Source organism: Pristis pectinata, chromosome 8, assembly GCF_009764475.1.
Source record: "Pristis pectinata isolate sPriPec2 chromosome 8, sPriPec2.1.pri, whole genome shotgun sequence".
Lineage (NCBI taxonomy): Eukaryota > Metazoa > Chordata > Chondrichthyes > Rhinopristiformes > Pristidae > Pristis > Pristis pectinata.
Window position 1 is genome coordinate 91358255 of NC_067412.1, and position 12840 is coordinate 91371094.

Consider the following 12840-nt stretch of genomic DNA (forward strand, 5'->3'; position numbering starts at 1 on the left):
TTCCTCCCTCCCTCCCTCCCCCCCCCCCCCCCCCCGGAGAAAATGGCTAACATGAGGGGGGCATAATTTTAAGGTAAGTGGAAGAAGGTATAAAGGGGATGTCAGGGGTACAATGTTTTTAAAAAAAACATTAGAGTGGTGGGTTCATGGAATGCACTGCCAGCAGAGGTTGTGGGGGCAGATACATTAGGGACATTTAAGAGACCCTTAGATAGCCACATGAATGATAGATAAATGGGGAGCTATGTGGGAGGGAAGGGTTAGATGGACATTAGAGCAGGACAAAATATTGGTGCAATATCACGGGCCAAAGGCCCTGTAATGTTCTATGAAATTAGCCCTGAAAAATTTATTTTAGCTTTACCATAAGGAATGTGCAGGCAAATTAGAAACTACTCATTTAAGCTGGGTGGAAATTTGCAGTATGAATACAATTCCATAATGACAATGCAAACCAAATTAGGCAAGACAGAGCATAAACACCACAAAATGGATTAGATACTTTGTTATAGCTCTAGATTAAACAATGGGAACTATTAAGACAGGAACACCACAGTGGGGAAAAATGCAAATTTCAAGAAGTTATTACTTCAACACTTTTATATTCCCTCAAATAAGCTAAACAACATGCAAACACTCAATACTATTATTTTGAGGGATTTCATGGACTCAAGATCTTTTTAAAATAAGCACTTTTCATACAGGAAAATGTGTACAAACCAGAAAGTCACATTCTTGTGATCCACTAACTGTAAAGCAGAATACAGCAGAGGCAATTTGGCCCAATGTCTGCACTGAGAATCACTAGATGCATTCCTTTGTTCTCAACACCTAAAAACATTCTCTTCAAGTGATGACACCCTAATACTTGAATCTCAATAGACTAATTCTGAAATGACAAGTTCTACAAGTCAATTCTATTGCTACTTAAGAGTATGTTGGCCCTTCCCCTTGAAAGCAAGAGGGTGAAAACTGCTATACAATATTCTAGATGTTAATTTTAATTAGCAATTTATAAAAACATCCACCAGGTAAATATACAATCTGAAAACTGCAGGACAAAATTTAAACCCCAAATTCAGAATTACCAGTTGTGAGTCAAGATGCAAATTCAAGATCATCTTTCCTGCCAAACAGCACACTGAAGCAGTTAAATTTATTGTGATCCAATTCCATTTAGTATTTGATTACAAGAGGCAGCTAATCCAACAATAATCCCCTAGAAACAGAACATTTTGGAAAAATCACAGGTCAGGCAGCATCTGAGCGGACAGCCAACTTTTCTGGTGTCAGCGATCTTTCATGAATTTTGAAATGAGAAACAAATGTATTTTTCTAATGCTAAATCAATCCATCAATCTTGTCAAAACTTATGGCTTTAAGACAGAATATTGTTGTAATTATTAATAGCTTCTAATATCTTGCACGTTGGTTCTGTGAAGTTGTCATTGCAAAGCCGATGCTTCTCCATGTCTTGCTCCCACATATCATCCAGCTGTGGTTTCCATGCCTCTCCTGGAGATGCAGGCGCGTTCATTTACCTTACCCACCCAAGAATGCTGGGGTTAACCAAAGCATCATTAAAACTACCACTGCTGAGATCAGTTGGCTCTTAATTAAAAGAGAATTCATTTATTCACCCAACAGGCAGGGACCTTACCCATTCCCCTCACTTTTGATACAGGCATGAAGTTTCTAAGTAAGCTGATAGAAACAAAATGAGTGGCCATTTTCATTGCTTAAGCAGCATGATTTAATTGAAGTAATCCAATTTTAAAAAAATCTTTAAACATCAGATTTGATAGCCTACTCTTGTTAAGTATAGTTACAAGATCATAACATTATTCAATAACTTTCTTGTCAAACATTCAGACTTTACAGGGTGAGTTTATACAGACTGACAATCAAATGTGATCTCACTGTTGCAGTATCAACTAATGAAAAAAAGGTACTGGAAGCTGACAAACACAGCTACATCCAGTTTTGGAAATACTAAAGATTTATTTAGCTTTACAAGAACTGTACCTCAAATGAAAACAAACAGTTAATATATTAGGAGGCAAACATTGCCTGGGCAGATCAAATAGCTACTTTGAAAGACATCGCACAGTAATAAAGGTAGCAGCACATCCAGAATTTCACACCATTCCAACCTGCTACAAGTTAATCCAAAATACAGCTGTCAGCATGTCCTCTTGGCAGCTATACTTAAATCTTCTGTAAAGAAGATATGAGTATGCAGATTTATGACCAGACATTAAAACATGTTCCAATCTAATGCACATCATTTGGTACACAAGCAGGGTGTATAAAGGCCAGGGAAAGTCTAAGTAGGAGACCAGGAGCTGTAGATAATGATAAAGAATAAAATGTTTATGTAAAAGGCATCTTGGGCCCAGGTTAACAGAACTTGCTTAGATGGCCTGTATATTAAAGCAAAAAAAGATAAATGTTCCTTACAGTTCAAACCATACCTTGCAATTCAGGCAGCTGCTCACATAAGATAGCTGGAGTACTTAACACTAGAATCACAACTCTAATATTTAGTGGCCAGTCTTACAAAATAGCCATTTGAACAGGGAGATGGGTAGTCTGCAGCATTTTGTCAGTGAACTCTTTCAGATAAAATAGTGAAGGCTCATCCCTGGATTCTGGAAATTGAATATCAACTGCTATACAAGGTTAGGCCAATGTACAACTAAATATGCTCGGTTATTAACTCTGCACAGAGTTCCTATGAAAAGATGTACAAAGTCTTGCTCAGAAGTGTGTGGAAATGAAACATTAATAAAGACTGCAGCCATTTACACTGTCAATTTTATTTTTAGTTACAGTAATTTAAAAAGAGCAGACCGGCTGGATGAAGTGATTTAGTCCCATCATTATGGAATGATACTAAGTGTACAGAGAATGATTGTGGTCACTTAACATGGTTGCTTCATAACCCAAACCAGTAGATATTTACCAGATGGGGCCCTATAAATAGGTGTAATTTGATAAAGTCCATGAATGTACAAGATATGTTACAAGTACAACACTGGTTCACACAACATTGACGTCTGTGACCATTTAAACAAACTTCTTGAATTCATCGTACAAGACCAGCACAAAAGCACCACCCATTCCTCTCAGCACATTGGACCAGGCACCTTTGAAGAAAGCTCTGCCACCCTCATCCTTAAAGATCTTCCTCCAGCAGTCAATTGTTCCTTTGTACATGATATCAGCTGGAAGCAGAATTGAAAAAGTTAACTCAACCTCTTTCTAAACAAAGCTTCAAACATTTATCTGCTACACCCAAAGTAGCAAGCTTGTGATATCCTATACAATACAGCTACTCATCATAAAACTTCATTTAGTAGAGTGACAAGCATCCATCTGAACAATGCTGCCAAGAAAAGCAGTTTAAAGCACCATCAGGATCTTGCTGTTGTGCATCACCTTCTCCCACCCTCCCATAACCAATGTTGGCACCTCTGCATTCAGGCTGGATAGCAAAGCAGCAGCATACCCTCTACCAGTTAGATGCACCAGTGTTTTAAGCATGCAGTACTGAACATACCAATGAGTCCAACCAACAGCCACACAAGATATTCTACTTGTGCTCATTCCCAAGTAACAATGGAAAACCTACCTCCTTTTCGACCGGACTGCATCATCATCCGACGACGTACGGTATCAAAGGGGTAGGAAGTCACACCAGCAACAGCTGTTACAGTCTGAGCTATCATCCAACTGACCACAATGTGGGTGTTCTTAGGATCTGGGAGCATTCCTGGGGGAAAGGAGAGTGGAAACACATTTAAGATGGGTGGGAAGCAACTCCTGGACACGAATGCATGAACAAAGTGTCTCGAGGCTTACCTTTGGCGGTATCATAGATGCCAAAGTATGCAGCTCTGTAAATGATGATGCCTTGTACGGACACATTGAAGCCCTGGTACAGACCCCTCAGACCATCTGACTTGAAGATCTTGGCAAGGCAGTTACCCAAACCCGAGAACTCTCTATCTGCAGCAGATTTCCCAACATCAGCAGCCAGACGCGTTCGGGCAAAGTCAAGCGGATAGACAAAGCAGAGGGACGTAGCACCGGCAGCACCGCCAGAAGCCAGGTTACCGGCAAAGTAACGCCAGAACTGTTTCTTGTCAACACCACCGAGGAAGATCTGTTTGTACACATCTTTGAAAGCAAAGTTGAGTGCCTGGGTGGGAAAGTATCTGATCACATTGGCCAAATTCCCACGCCAGAAGGAGAGGAAACCTTGCTCTCTGGGGATGCGTACAACACAGTCAATGATCCCTTTGTACTGCTTTTCTGCTGCTATCTGTTTGCTTGCATGTTGCACCTGTAATGGATAAATTCAAATTAGTCGGGCCATCAAAATGGTCATTAAATCAAGCCCGTGGCCCAGGAGTGAGATCCAAAGCGATGTTTAAACACCCTTTGGATTTGATCGCCTGCAACGATCAAACTGGTTTGTACAGTCACGCTCACGCACTGAGCCCGCCCACAAGCGTTAAGGTGACCCTGATTCGACTTCTAAGTGGCCAGACAGGTTTGACCTTCCTACTGCACGGTTTTCTGGCTCACGTTTTGCGTTTCCGGCAGGGCTGGAGATGCATTGCATCCGGCGCGTTATTGCGCCGGGAGTTTGGGGGGGGGGGGGGTTTAAACGCCGCAATGGGGAGACCCAAGGAGGGGGGAAGCGATGCGGCCTCGGTGTACTGCAGCTCCAACCATTCCGCCAATTTTGGTGCAGCACCGAGCCGGCAAATCACGGCTGCTGCACAGCGGCAGTCCAGGGGAAATTAGTCACCGTGCAAACAGCAGCAGGGAAACACCTTCGGGGAGGGGCAGACACAAAGTACCCAGATTCCAGTGTCAGGACGACGTAATCCCCTGCAGATGGGACCACTGAAGTGCTGATGATCCCACCAGCTGATTCCTCTCTCCCCCCCCCCCCCCCCCCTACAATGCACATGCTCAACTGCGGCCTTCGGGACAATGAATAGGGTCAGACCGGGCCCGGCACCGCTTCCTCCTGTGAATCCTCCCACTTCCCCAAACAATTGCTGGCCAACTTCTACTGATAAAATATGCTAAAAATCCCCCCGTCGGGCTAATTACACCCCCTCCCCTCGCTTATTGGATTTGTTCCCCTTGCATCTCTTCCAACCCCCAAGGTCCACAGGAGGAAACGGAGGTTGCGGCGACTGCAGAGTTTAGACCTCCCTTGGCGCCTCCTCCATCAACGATAACCGGCCTTGTCCAATAGGCCGCGCTCCTTCTCCTTGCTACGACCTTGATTGCTTTGCAAGTCACGTTTTAAAAATGTATTTTTTTTAAAAGAAAACGCTACGGATAGCGTACACATCAATGCAATGGACCCAATATACAATGCATATTTTTACATTAATGCAGAACAGATTCTCATTACCCGCATTGAGTAAATCACATTCATTTTCGTGAAGGAATGGGGTGGGCTAAGGACGAAGCTCCATTTTACGTCTACACCGCTCCAATGGAAGAAAATACCTTTAATTGGAGCCAGTTTTCCCCCATGTATAACCATTACGGTTGGAATGCAACACGGACAGTTCGCTAACTAGCAGTTTGTTTCTAGTACTGCGGCAAAAAAAGCAACAATTGGCAACGCCGAAACTGCATTAAAAGGCCCTGAATTACCTGCAGCAGAAGCTTCACCCTCTCAATAGGAGCCACGGCCGTCTTGGAAATAGCAGCAGCCACGCCACCGGCAAGGAAATCCTTAGCAAAGCTTACGATCTTGTCTGTCGCCATTTTGTGTTTATTTTTAATTTCCCTCTGCTTCCTTTCTTTGCAAATTATTGGATTTAATTGGTTTTGTTCTGTTGACCAACAAAAAACTAATTGCAGCCACTGCCGGCGCCGATGAAATGGCCGATCGCGCCGCGGAAGTGGAGCTTTAAGGCGGCGAAGCTACCGCGAGAGCGCAGGAGCGGCTCCCGGGGCGCGGCGGCGGCGCCGCTGATTGGTCGGCGGCGGCACTCCTCGCTGTGTGATTGGCTGGGCCGGCGTGGCCCCCGGGAGGCTCGGGCGCCGACCCATTGTCCCGGGCGGGCGCGGGGCAACTGTGTAGCCAAGTGTAGCCCCGGGCCCGCGCTTTGCAACAGTAACCAACCCCGCTGCACCGCCCCCGTTCCTGTCCCTACCCCTGCCCAGCAACCCCCCCAATCAAACCAGCCCCGTCCCTGCCCAGCAACCCCCCCCAATCAAACCAGCCCCGTCCCTGCCCAGCAACCCCCCCCGATCAAACCAGCCCCGTCCCTGCCCAGCAACCCCCCCGATCAAACCAGCCCCGTCCCTGCCCAGCAACCCCCCCGATCAAACCAGCCCCGTCCCTGCCCAGCAACCCCCCCGATCAAACCAGCCCCGTCCCTGCCCAGCAACCCCCCCGATCAAACCAGCCCCGTCCCTGCCCAGCAACCCCCCCGATCAAACCAGCCCCGTCCCTGCCCAGCAACCCCCCGATCAAACCAGCCCCGTCCCTGCCCAGCAACCCCCCCGATCAAACCAGCCCCGTCCCTGCCCAGCAACCCCCCCGATCAAACCAGCCCCGTCCCTGCCCAGCAACCCCCCCCGATCAAACCAGCCCCGTCCCTGCCCCGTCCCTGCCCCTGCCCACCAACCCCCCACATCAAACCATCCCTGTCCCTGCCCCTGCCCAGCAACCCCCCAAATCAAACCAATCGCCACATTTGTGTGGAGAGGGAACCAGCAACACATCCAAATCCTTGAAGGTCACATTGTCACTTGGTTGCATTTCTCTTGCATATGATACTCCCCATCAGTCGAACCGCTGATTTCAAGTCAAGTCATACTTTATTTGTCATTCACCCATATGCTGCAAAACACATGGAGGAACGAAATGTCGTTTCCCCCACATTCACACAACAGAGGACATAGATAGAATAGAGGACATACAATAAACGCAGACAAAAAAAAAATTCAAGTACAAATAGTGCAAAAAAAGTATATACAGAATACAAAATTAGTGCAGGGTTCGTGCAAAACCGAGTTGGACGAAGAAAATACAGTACTCAGTGTGTTGCACTAAATGTAAAGTTAAGGTCAATGCATTACTAATTTAGTGATAGTAACCGACTCAAGGGTCATCCAAGAAGGTAATGAGAGTGGTTTCTGTTTTGAGTCCTTGCAATATATTGCTGAATTTTTTTTTAAGTTTCACAGTGGATTTATTCTGTTTTAGGACAATTCGTGTTAGTGGCCAAGACCCTCTTTCACTCCATTATCCTTTACTGTTCCATGCTGCTGTTCCTTGTTCCCGGGCAATCTCGCCTTCTTATTAAGAGAAACATGCGAGTCTTTTGTTTCTCTATATGATTCTGCATCTTTTATGGCTCAGTTGATCGCAGTCTTGCTTTTGAGTGGTAAAGTTGCATGATCCAGATCTAAAATAGGATTTAAAACATACTGTTAATTATATCGGAGTGCAGACGATGCCATTTTATTTCCTGTTCTTAAGACGTATTCCCCTTTAAAAAAATCCCAAGGTATTAGGTGTGAATGATAGCCAAATAGTAGACGGTGTGAGTAAGAGGATTGTGAGTTTAAACTGAATGCTGGAGATTCGATCGCATAATGTGAGAGATCACTCGGTGCTGCACTCTAGGATTTCTACAGTGTCCAATGCAGTCTTTCAGATGAAATGCCAAATTAAGACATAATTTCCAAATAAAAAAAAATTCAACAAGGTGCAGAGGAGAAGTGACTGAAATTGAGTAACCTTGATTCTGGAGTGGAAAACAAGAAGAGTGATTCCATTTGTTCTGTAGATTACTTCCACCCCAGCTGATAGCCTGTTGGTGGTGAGGGGTATTATTGCTGTGAGGAAGCCTGAAAAAATATAGTGTTGTGGATGATGATGCAGTGTCATGGTTCGGAGTGCTGGCCCTCGATTCTGCCCCATTGATGATGCCTTGTTGTGCAGCACATGATTTCCATGCACTACTAATTGCATAATAACACAATCCTGAGTTCCGTCAGGAGACTAGTATTAGAACCCTGGTTCCACTAGCACTAGTTGCTAGAGTATTGGTCAATCTTTGAGTGTACTTTGGCTCCTGGCTGCTTAGAGCTGGCCACTCTAAAGCAGTCCTGGTTTCTGTGTTGGGACTCTGCCTCTGAGCCCCAAGGCAAGATTCCTCCTGGTTGCTGCCTATGTTTGGTTCTGAGGAAACATCCCAACTCCAGTCTCATACTGCTGTTCTGCATTTGGGTTCTCTGTGATCTCACTCTGTTTGACACTGATATGCAGCCTTGCTTAATACCTGTCTGCACTGAGATTGACTCTGTTGTGGATTGTTTGCATGTGATCATGCTGCAGATGTAGGATGGTGAGGCCAACCAATAAAAAATACAACAAAAAGCCAAAATATTCAACAGGTCAGGTAGCATCTGTGGAGAACAAACAAAACAGAACTAATGTTTTGGGTCGCTGACCTATGATTGGAGTGTTCTGATTTCCATTGTCTGAAGCTTTTTTTCCCCCCCAAAAAACATATTTGCTTTTCTTCAAAAAAAATTAGTTTTTTTTCTTGCTCTTCAGTCAGGAAGAGCAATTTGGAAACACAAGAGACTGCAGATTTTGGAATCTGAGGCAACAAACAATCTGCTGGAAGAACTCAGTGGATCGAGCAGCATCTGTGGGAGGAAAGGAATTGTCAATGTTTTGGGTTGAAATCCTGCATTGGACCTAGATAAGGGGTTAATGTGAAAAATGGAATTGGGGGTATGCTGGAATGCATTAATGTTTACGGACAGGAACTAGAGAATAAGGAGAAATGGATCTCTTTTGGTTGGTAGGCACTGAATAGTACCACAGAAATCAGTGCTTGTGACCCATGTATTCGCAATCTATATTTTGTGGTATTAGTTTCATTTGGCATCATGGTCAGCACAGATATTGTGGGCCAAAGGGCCTGTTCCTGTGCTGTACTGTTCTATGCCAATTATTTGGGTGAGGGAATTGAGTATAATAATTCTAACACTGCCAATGACATGAAACTGGGTGGGATTATGAGTTGGAGGGATAATGCAATAATGCAAAGAAGTTTCAAGAGTCTTGAGTCCTGATGCAGGGTTTTACCCCGAAACATCGCCAATTCCTTTCCTCCCACAGATGCTGCTCAACCTCCTGAGTTCCTCCAGCAGATTATTTGTGGCTTCAAGACAATTTAAACAAAATGAATGAGTGGGCAAAAATGTAGCAGATGCTGTATAATGTAGGTAAAAGTTATACACTTTGACAGGGAAAAAAGAGAGGCAGAGTATTATTCTTTAAATGGTGATAGATTGGGGAAACATTGATGTATGAAGGAAGCTAGGTATCCTTGTTCACCAGTCACTGAAACCAAATGTGTAGGTGAAGCAAGCAGTTAAGAAAGCAAATGGTATGTTGGCCTTCATTACAAGGTGTATAGGAGCAAAGATGTCTTGCTACAGTTCTATGGGGCCTTGGTGAGACCACAGCTGGAGTATTATTTGCAGCTTAGGTTCCTTTACCTAAGAAAATATATACTTGTCATCAAGGGACAGCTGCAAATGTTACCAGACTGATTCCTAGGATGGCAGAATAAGATGTAGGATAAGAGATTGGGTTGACTTGGCCTGTGTTCACAAGAATATAGAGGAATGAAAACTCTCTGTGCTTGACAGGTGATGTGGGAGGATGTTTCTGCTGGCTGGTAGGCCAAGAACCATGGGTCAGGATATGGGGTAAAGCATTTACGACTGAGATGAAAAGATGTTTTTTTTCCATTCAGATGGAGGTGAACCTGTGGAATTCTATCCCACAGAAAGGTGAGGAGGCCAAATTTCTGTATATATTCAAGAAGGAGATTTGTAGATTCAAGAAGCATCAAAGGGTATGGGGAGAGCATGGGGACATGGTATTGAGAGAGAGGACCAGCAATGATCGTATTGAATGGCAGAGCTGGCTTGAAGAACCAAATGGCCAACCCCCGCTCCTATTTTCTTTGGTAACCAACCTTATTTCATTGATTTGAACAAACATTAGAGGACGGACTTCTAAGGCTTTAAAATTAACTGCAATTTGTTTTAAAATATATACCATGCTACACTGAAAGTTACTTATTTCTTGTGATAATTAATGTAGAATGAAAGAGATGTTCATTAAACCTAACAATTGAATATTGTACTAAGAGGACAACTCTTAATGGGGGTGGAATTTATCTCTCCTGTCCCTGAAAATTAGTTCTCCATTGAATTCACCTCCATTGAATTCACACTCAGTTTGTTCATATGATAATCCTGACATTTTTTGTTGCAGATATGATGTACTTATTGTAGACTGGTATATTTCACATTCAATAATGATTTCTTCTCAACGTGGTCTTGCTTTCTGTAAAGTACTGCTACGTAACGGGGAATCAGCTCGTCAGAATCCAATACTGATACCACCACCTCATCCAGAGTTCCAAAGGAAACACAACCAGTGATACCAAACTACAGCAGAGAAGGAAACAAACTAAATGGAGATATTAAAATCAGGAAAGATAACATGAAATATGGATTAAAATCCACTAAATACTACTTAGCAAAGTTCTTGAACAGCACCTCCAAAACTCTCAAACGTTGCCACCGGGATGGACAAGTGCAGGGGATCATGGGAACACCACCACCTGTAGGATCTCCTCCAAGTCACATGCCATCCTGCCTTGGAAATAGAACATAGAACAGTACAGCACTGGCCAGGCCATTTGGCCCATGATGTTGCGCTGATCTTGATGCCAATTTATAATAACTGTCCTCTTCCTGTGTATCATCCACATCCCTCACTCCCTTCATATTCATGTGTCTATCTAAAGGCCTCTTAAATTCCACCAAACTGCCTGCTTCCACTACTACCCCTGGTAACCCATTCCAGGCACCTACCACTCTGTTTTTTTAAAAAAAAAACTTGCCCCTCCCTCATGTTGCCTTTAAACCTCCCCCCTCTAACATTGAAAACATATCCTCTGGTGTTTGACATTTCTACCCTGGGGAAAAGATTCTGACTGTCTACCCTATCTATGCCTCTCATAGTTTTAAAAACCTCCATCAGGTCTCCCCTCAGCCTCCGATACTCTAGGGAGAACAACCTGAGTTTGTCCAACCTTTTGTCATAGCTCATACCCTCTAATCCAGGCAGCATCCTGGTAAACATCTTCTGCACCCTCTCCACAGTCCCCATATCCTTCCTATAATGGGGCGACCAGAACTGCACACTATACTGCATGCTGTGTGTGTGTGTGTGTGTGTGTGTGTGTGTGTGTGTGTGTGTGTGTGTGTGTGTGTGTGTGTGTGTGTGTCTGTCTGTCTGTCTGTCTGTCTGTCTATCTATCTATCTACGCACACATATATACAATAAGATCTTTATTAGTCACATGTACATTGAAACACACAGTGAAATGCATCTTTTGTGTAAAGTGTTCTGGGGGCAGGCCGCAAGTGTCGCCACGCTTCTGGTGCCAACACAGCATGTCCACCCGGAGGAAGCCCATGCAGACACGGGGAGAACGTACAAACGCCTTACAGACAGTGGCCGAATTTACACACACAATACATATACACATATATATTCGCTGGTTCTGAATCCTAGAATTCCATACCTAAAAACTTTCAGGACTGCAAACAAAGGAGAGAAAGATGCAATTATTTTGAAAAGGCATCTGTGCTGTTGTTTTCTCAAAAGGCATGTATGTACTTAAAATGATAGATGGATAGACTTCAGGATATCAAAGGAATTAAGAGATATGAAGATAGTGCAGAAAAATGGTGCTGAGGTAGAAGCCCAGTCATGATCTAGTGAATGGAGCAGACTTGAAGGGCTGAATGGCCTATACCTGCTCCTATGTTCGTATTTCACTGCAGGATTGGACATGCAGTGTTTCCACAATGCCGATGTGTTAGGCCATTCTTGGACACCAAAAGAAGCTTCACACTTACCCTGATTAAAATACAATGAAGTCCCACGTGGCTTGGCCAAGCCCAATGCATAAAGTGACTTGTGATAAGGTTTATGTTGGTGGGGGGGGGGTGATGGAATACTAACTCTTCAACTGGATTGAGTGAGGGGAAACGTACAGGAAAATGCATTGGAATAGTTGAATGGGAATTCCTCCAATGTTTTAATAATTCCAGATTTTGAAAGATCTATAAGTTAATGTCATATGCCTCCTGGTGGACCGTTAAAATATCTGAAGCTATATGTCACAGTGGGTGATGTGGGTGAGTATGGGCCAGTGGCAACCAAGGAGAAGGTCACAATGTGGTGTCTGGGACGCACTTGTACCCTTCTTATCCCTACTGCAATGCTTTTGTAACTGTTGACAAATCCTCCCCCTCTGCTGCATCTGTTCCATGATGAAGCTTTCCATTCTCGGTACCCTCCTTCGTCAGTGACCAGGGTCTCCCTTCCATCACCATCAATGCTGCCCTTACCCGTATCTCCTCCACTTCCTGCACGTCTGCCCTCACCCCCTCCCACCCCCCCCGACATAACAGGGGCAGGGTTCCCCTTGTCCTCACCTACCACCCAACGAGCCTCCGTATCATTCTCCGCAACTTCCGCCACCTCCAATGGGATCCTACCACCAGGGATATTCCCCTCACCCCCTCTCTCTGTGACTTCCTTGTCCACTCGTCCTTCCTCACTGATAACCCCCCTCGGCACCTATCCCTACACCTCCTCCCTTACCACCAATCCTTCCAGGTGAGGCAGCGCTTCCCCTGTGAGTCCGAGGGTGTCATTTATTGCATCCGGTGCTCCCGGTG

The 12840-nt window shown here is 44.5% G+C and overlaps 2 protein-coding genes across 2 annotated transcripts in view; both read right to left on the reverse strand.

Moving 5' to 3' along the window:
• Positions 1-2800: 2800 nt before the first annotated feature.
• slc25a5 (solute carrier family 25 member 5) lies at positions 2801-5923 on the reverse strand. The gene is made up of 4 exons (XM_052021698.1): positions 5689-5923; positions 3865-4348; positions 3635-3775; positions 2801-3227 (listed from the first exon to the last, which is right to left on the reverse strand). Exons 1-4 carry the CDS (start codon positions 5800-5802, stop codon positions 3070-3072), a joined length of 897 nt encoding a protein of 298 aa, XP_051877658.1. The 5' UTR covers positions 5803-5923; the 3' UTR covers positions 2801-3069.
• Positions 5924-7432: 1509 nt separating this feature from the next.
• Positions 7433-12840, reverse strand: part of slc25a43 (solute carrier family 25 member 43) — a 30918-nt gene continuing 25510 nt past the window's right edge. The window contains exon 6 of the transcript XR_007956784.1: positions 7433-7454. The gene's annotated coding sequence lies outside the window, so the exon portion shown is untranslated. The remainder of the gene's footprint in view (positions 7455-12840) is intronic.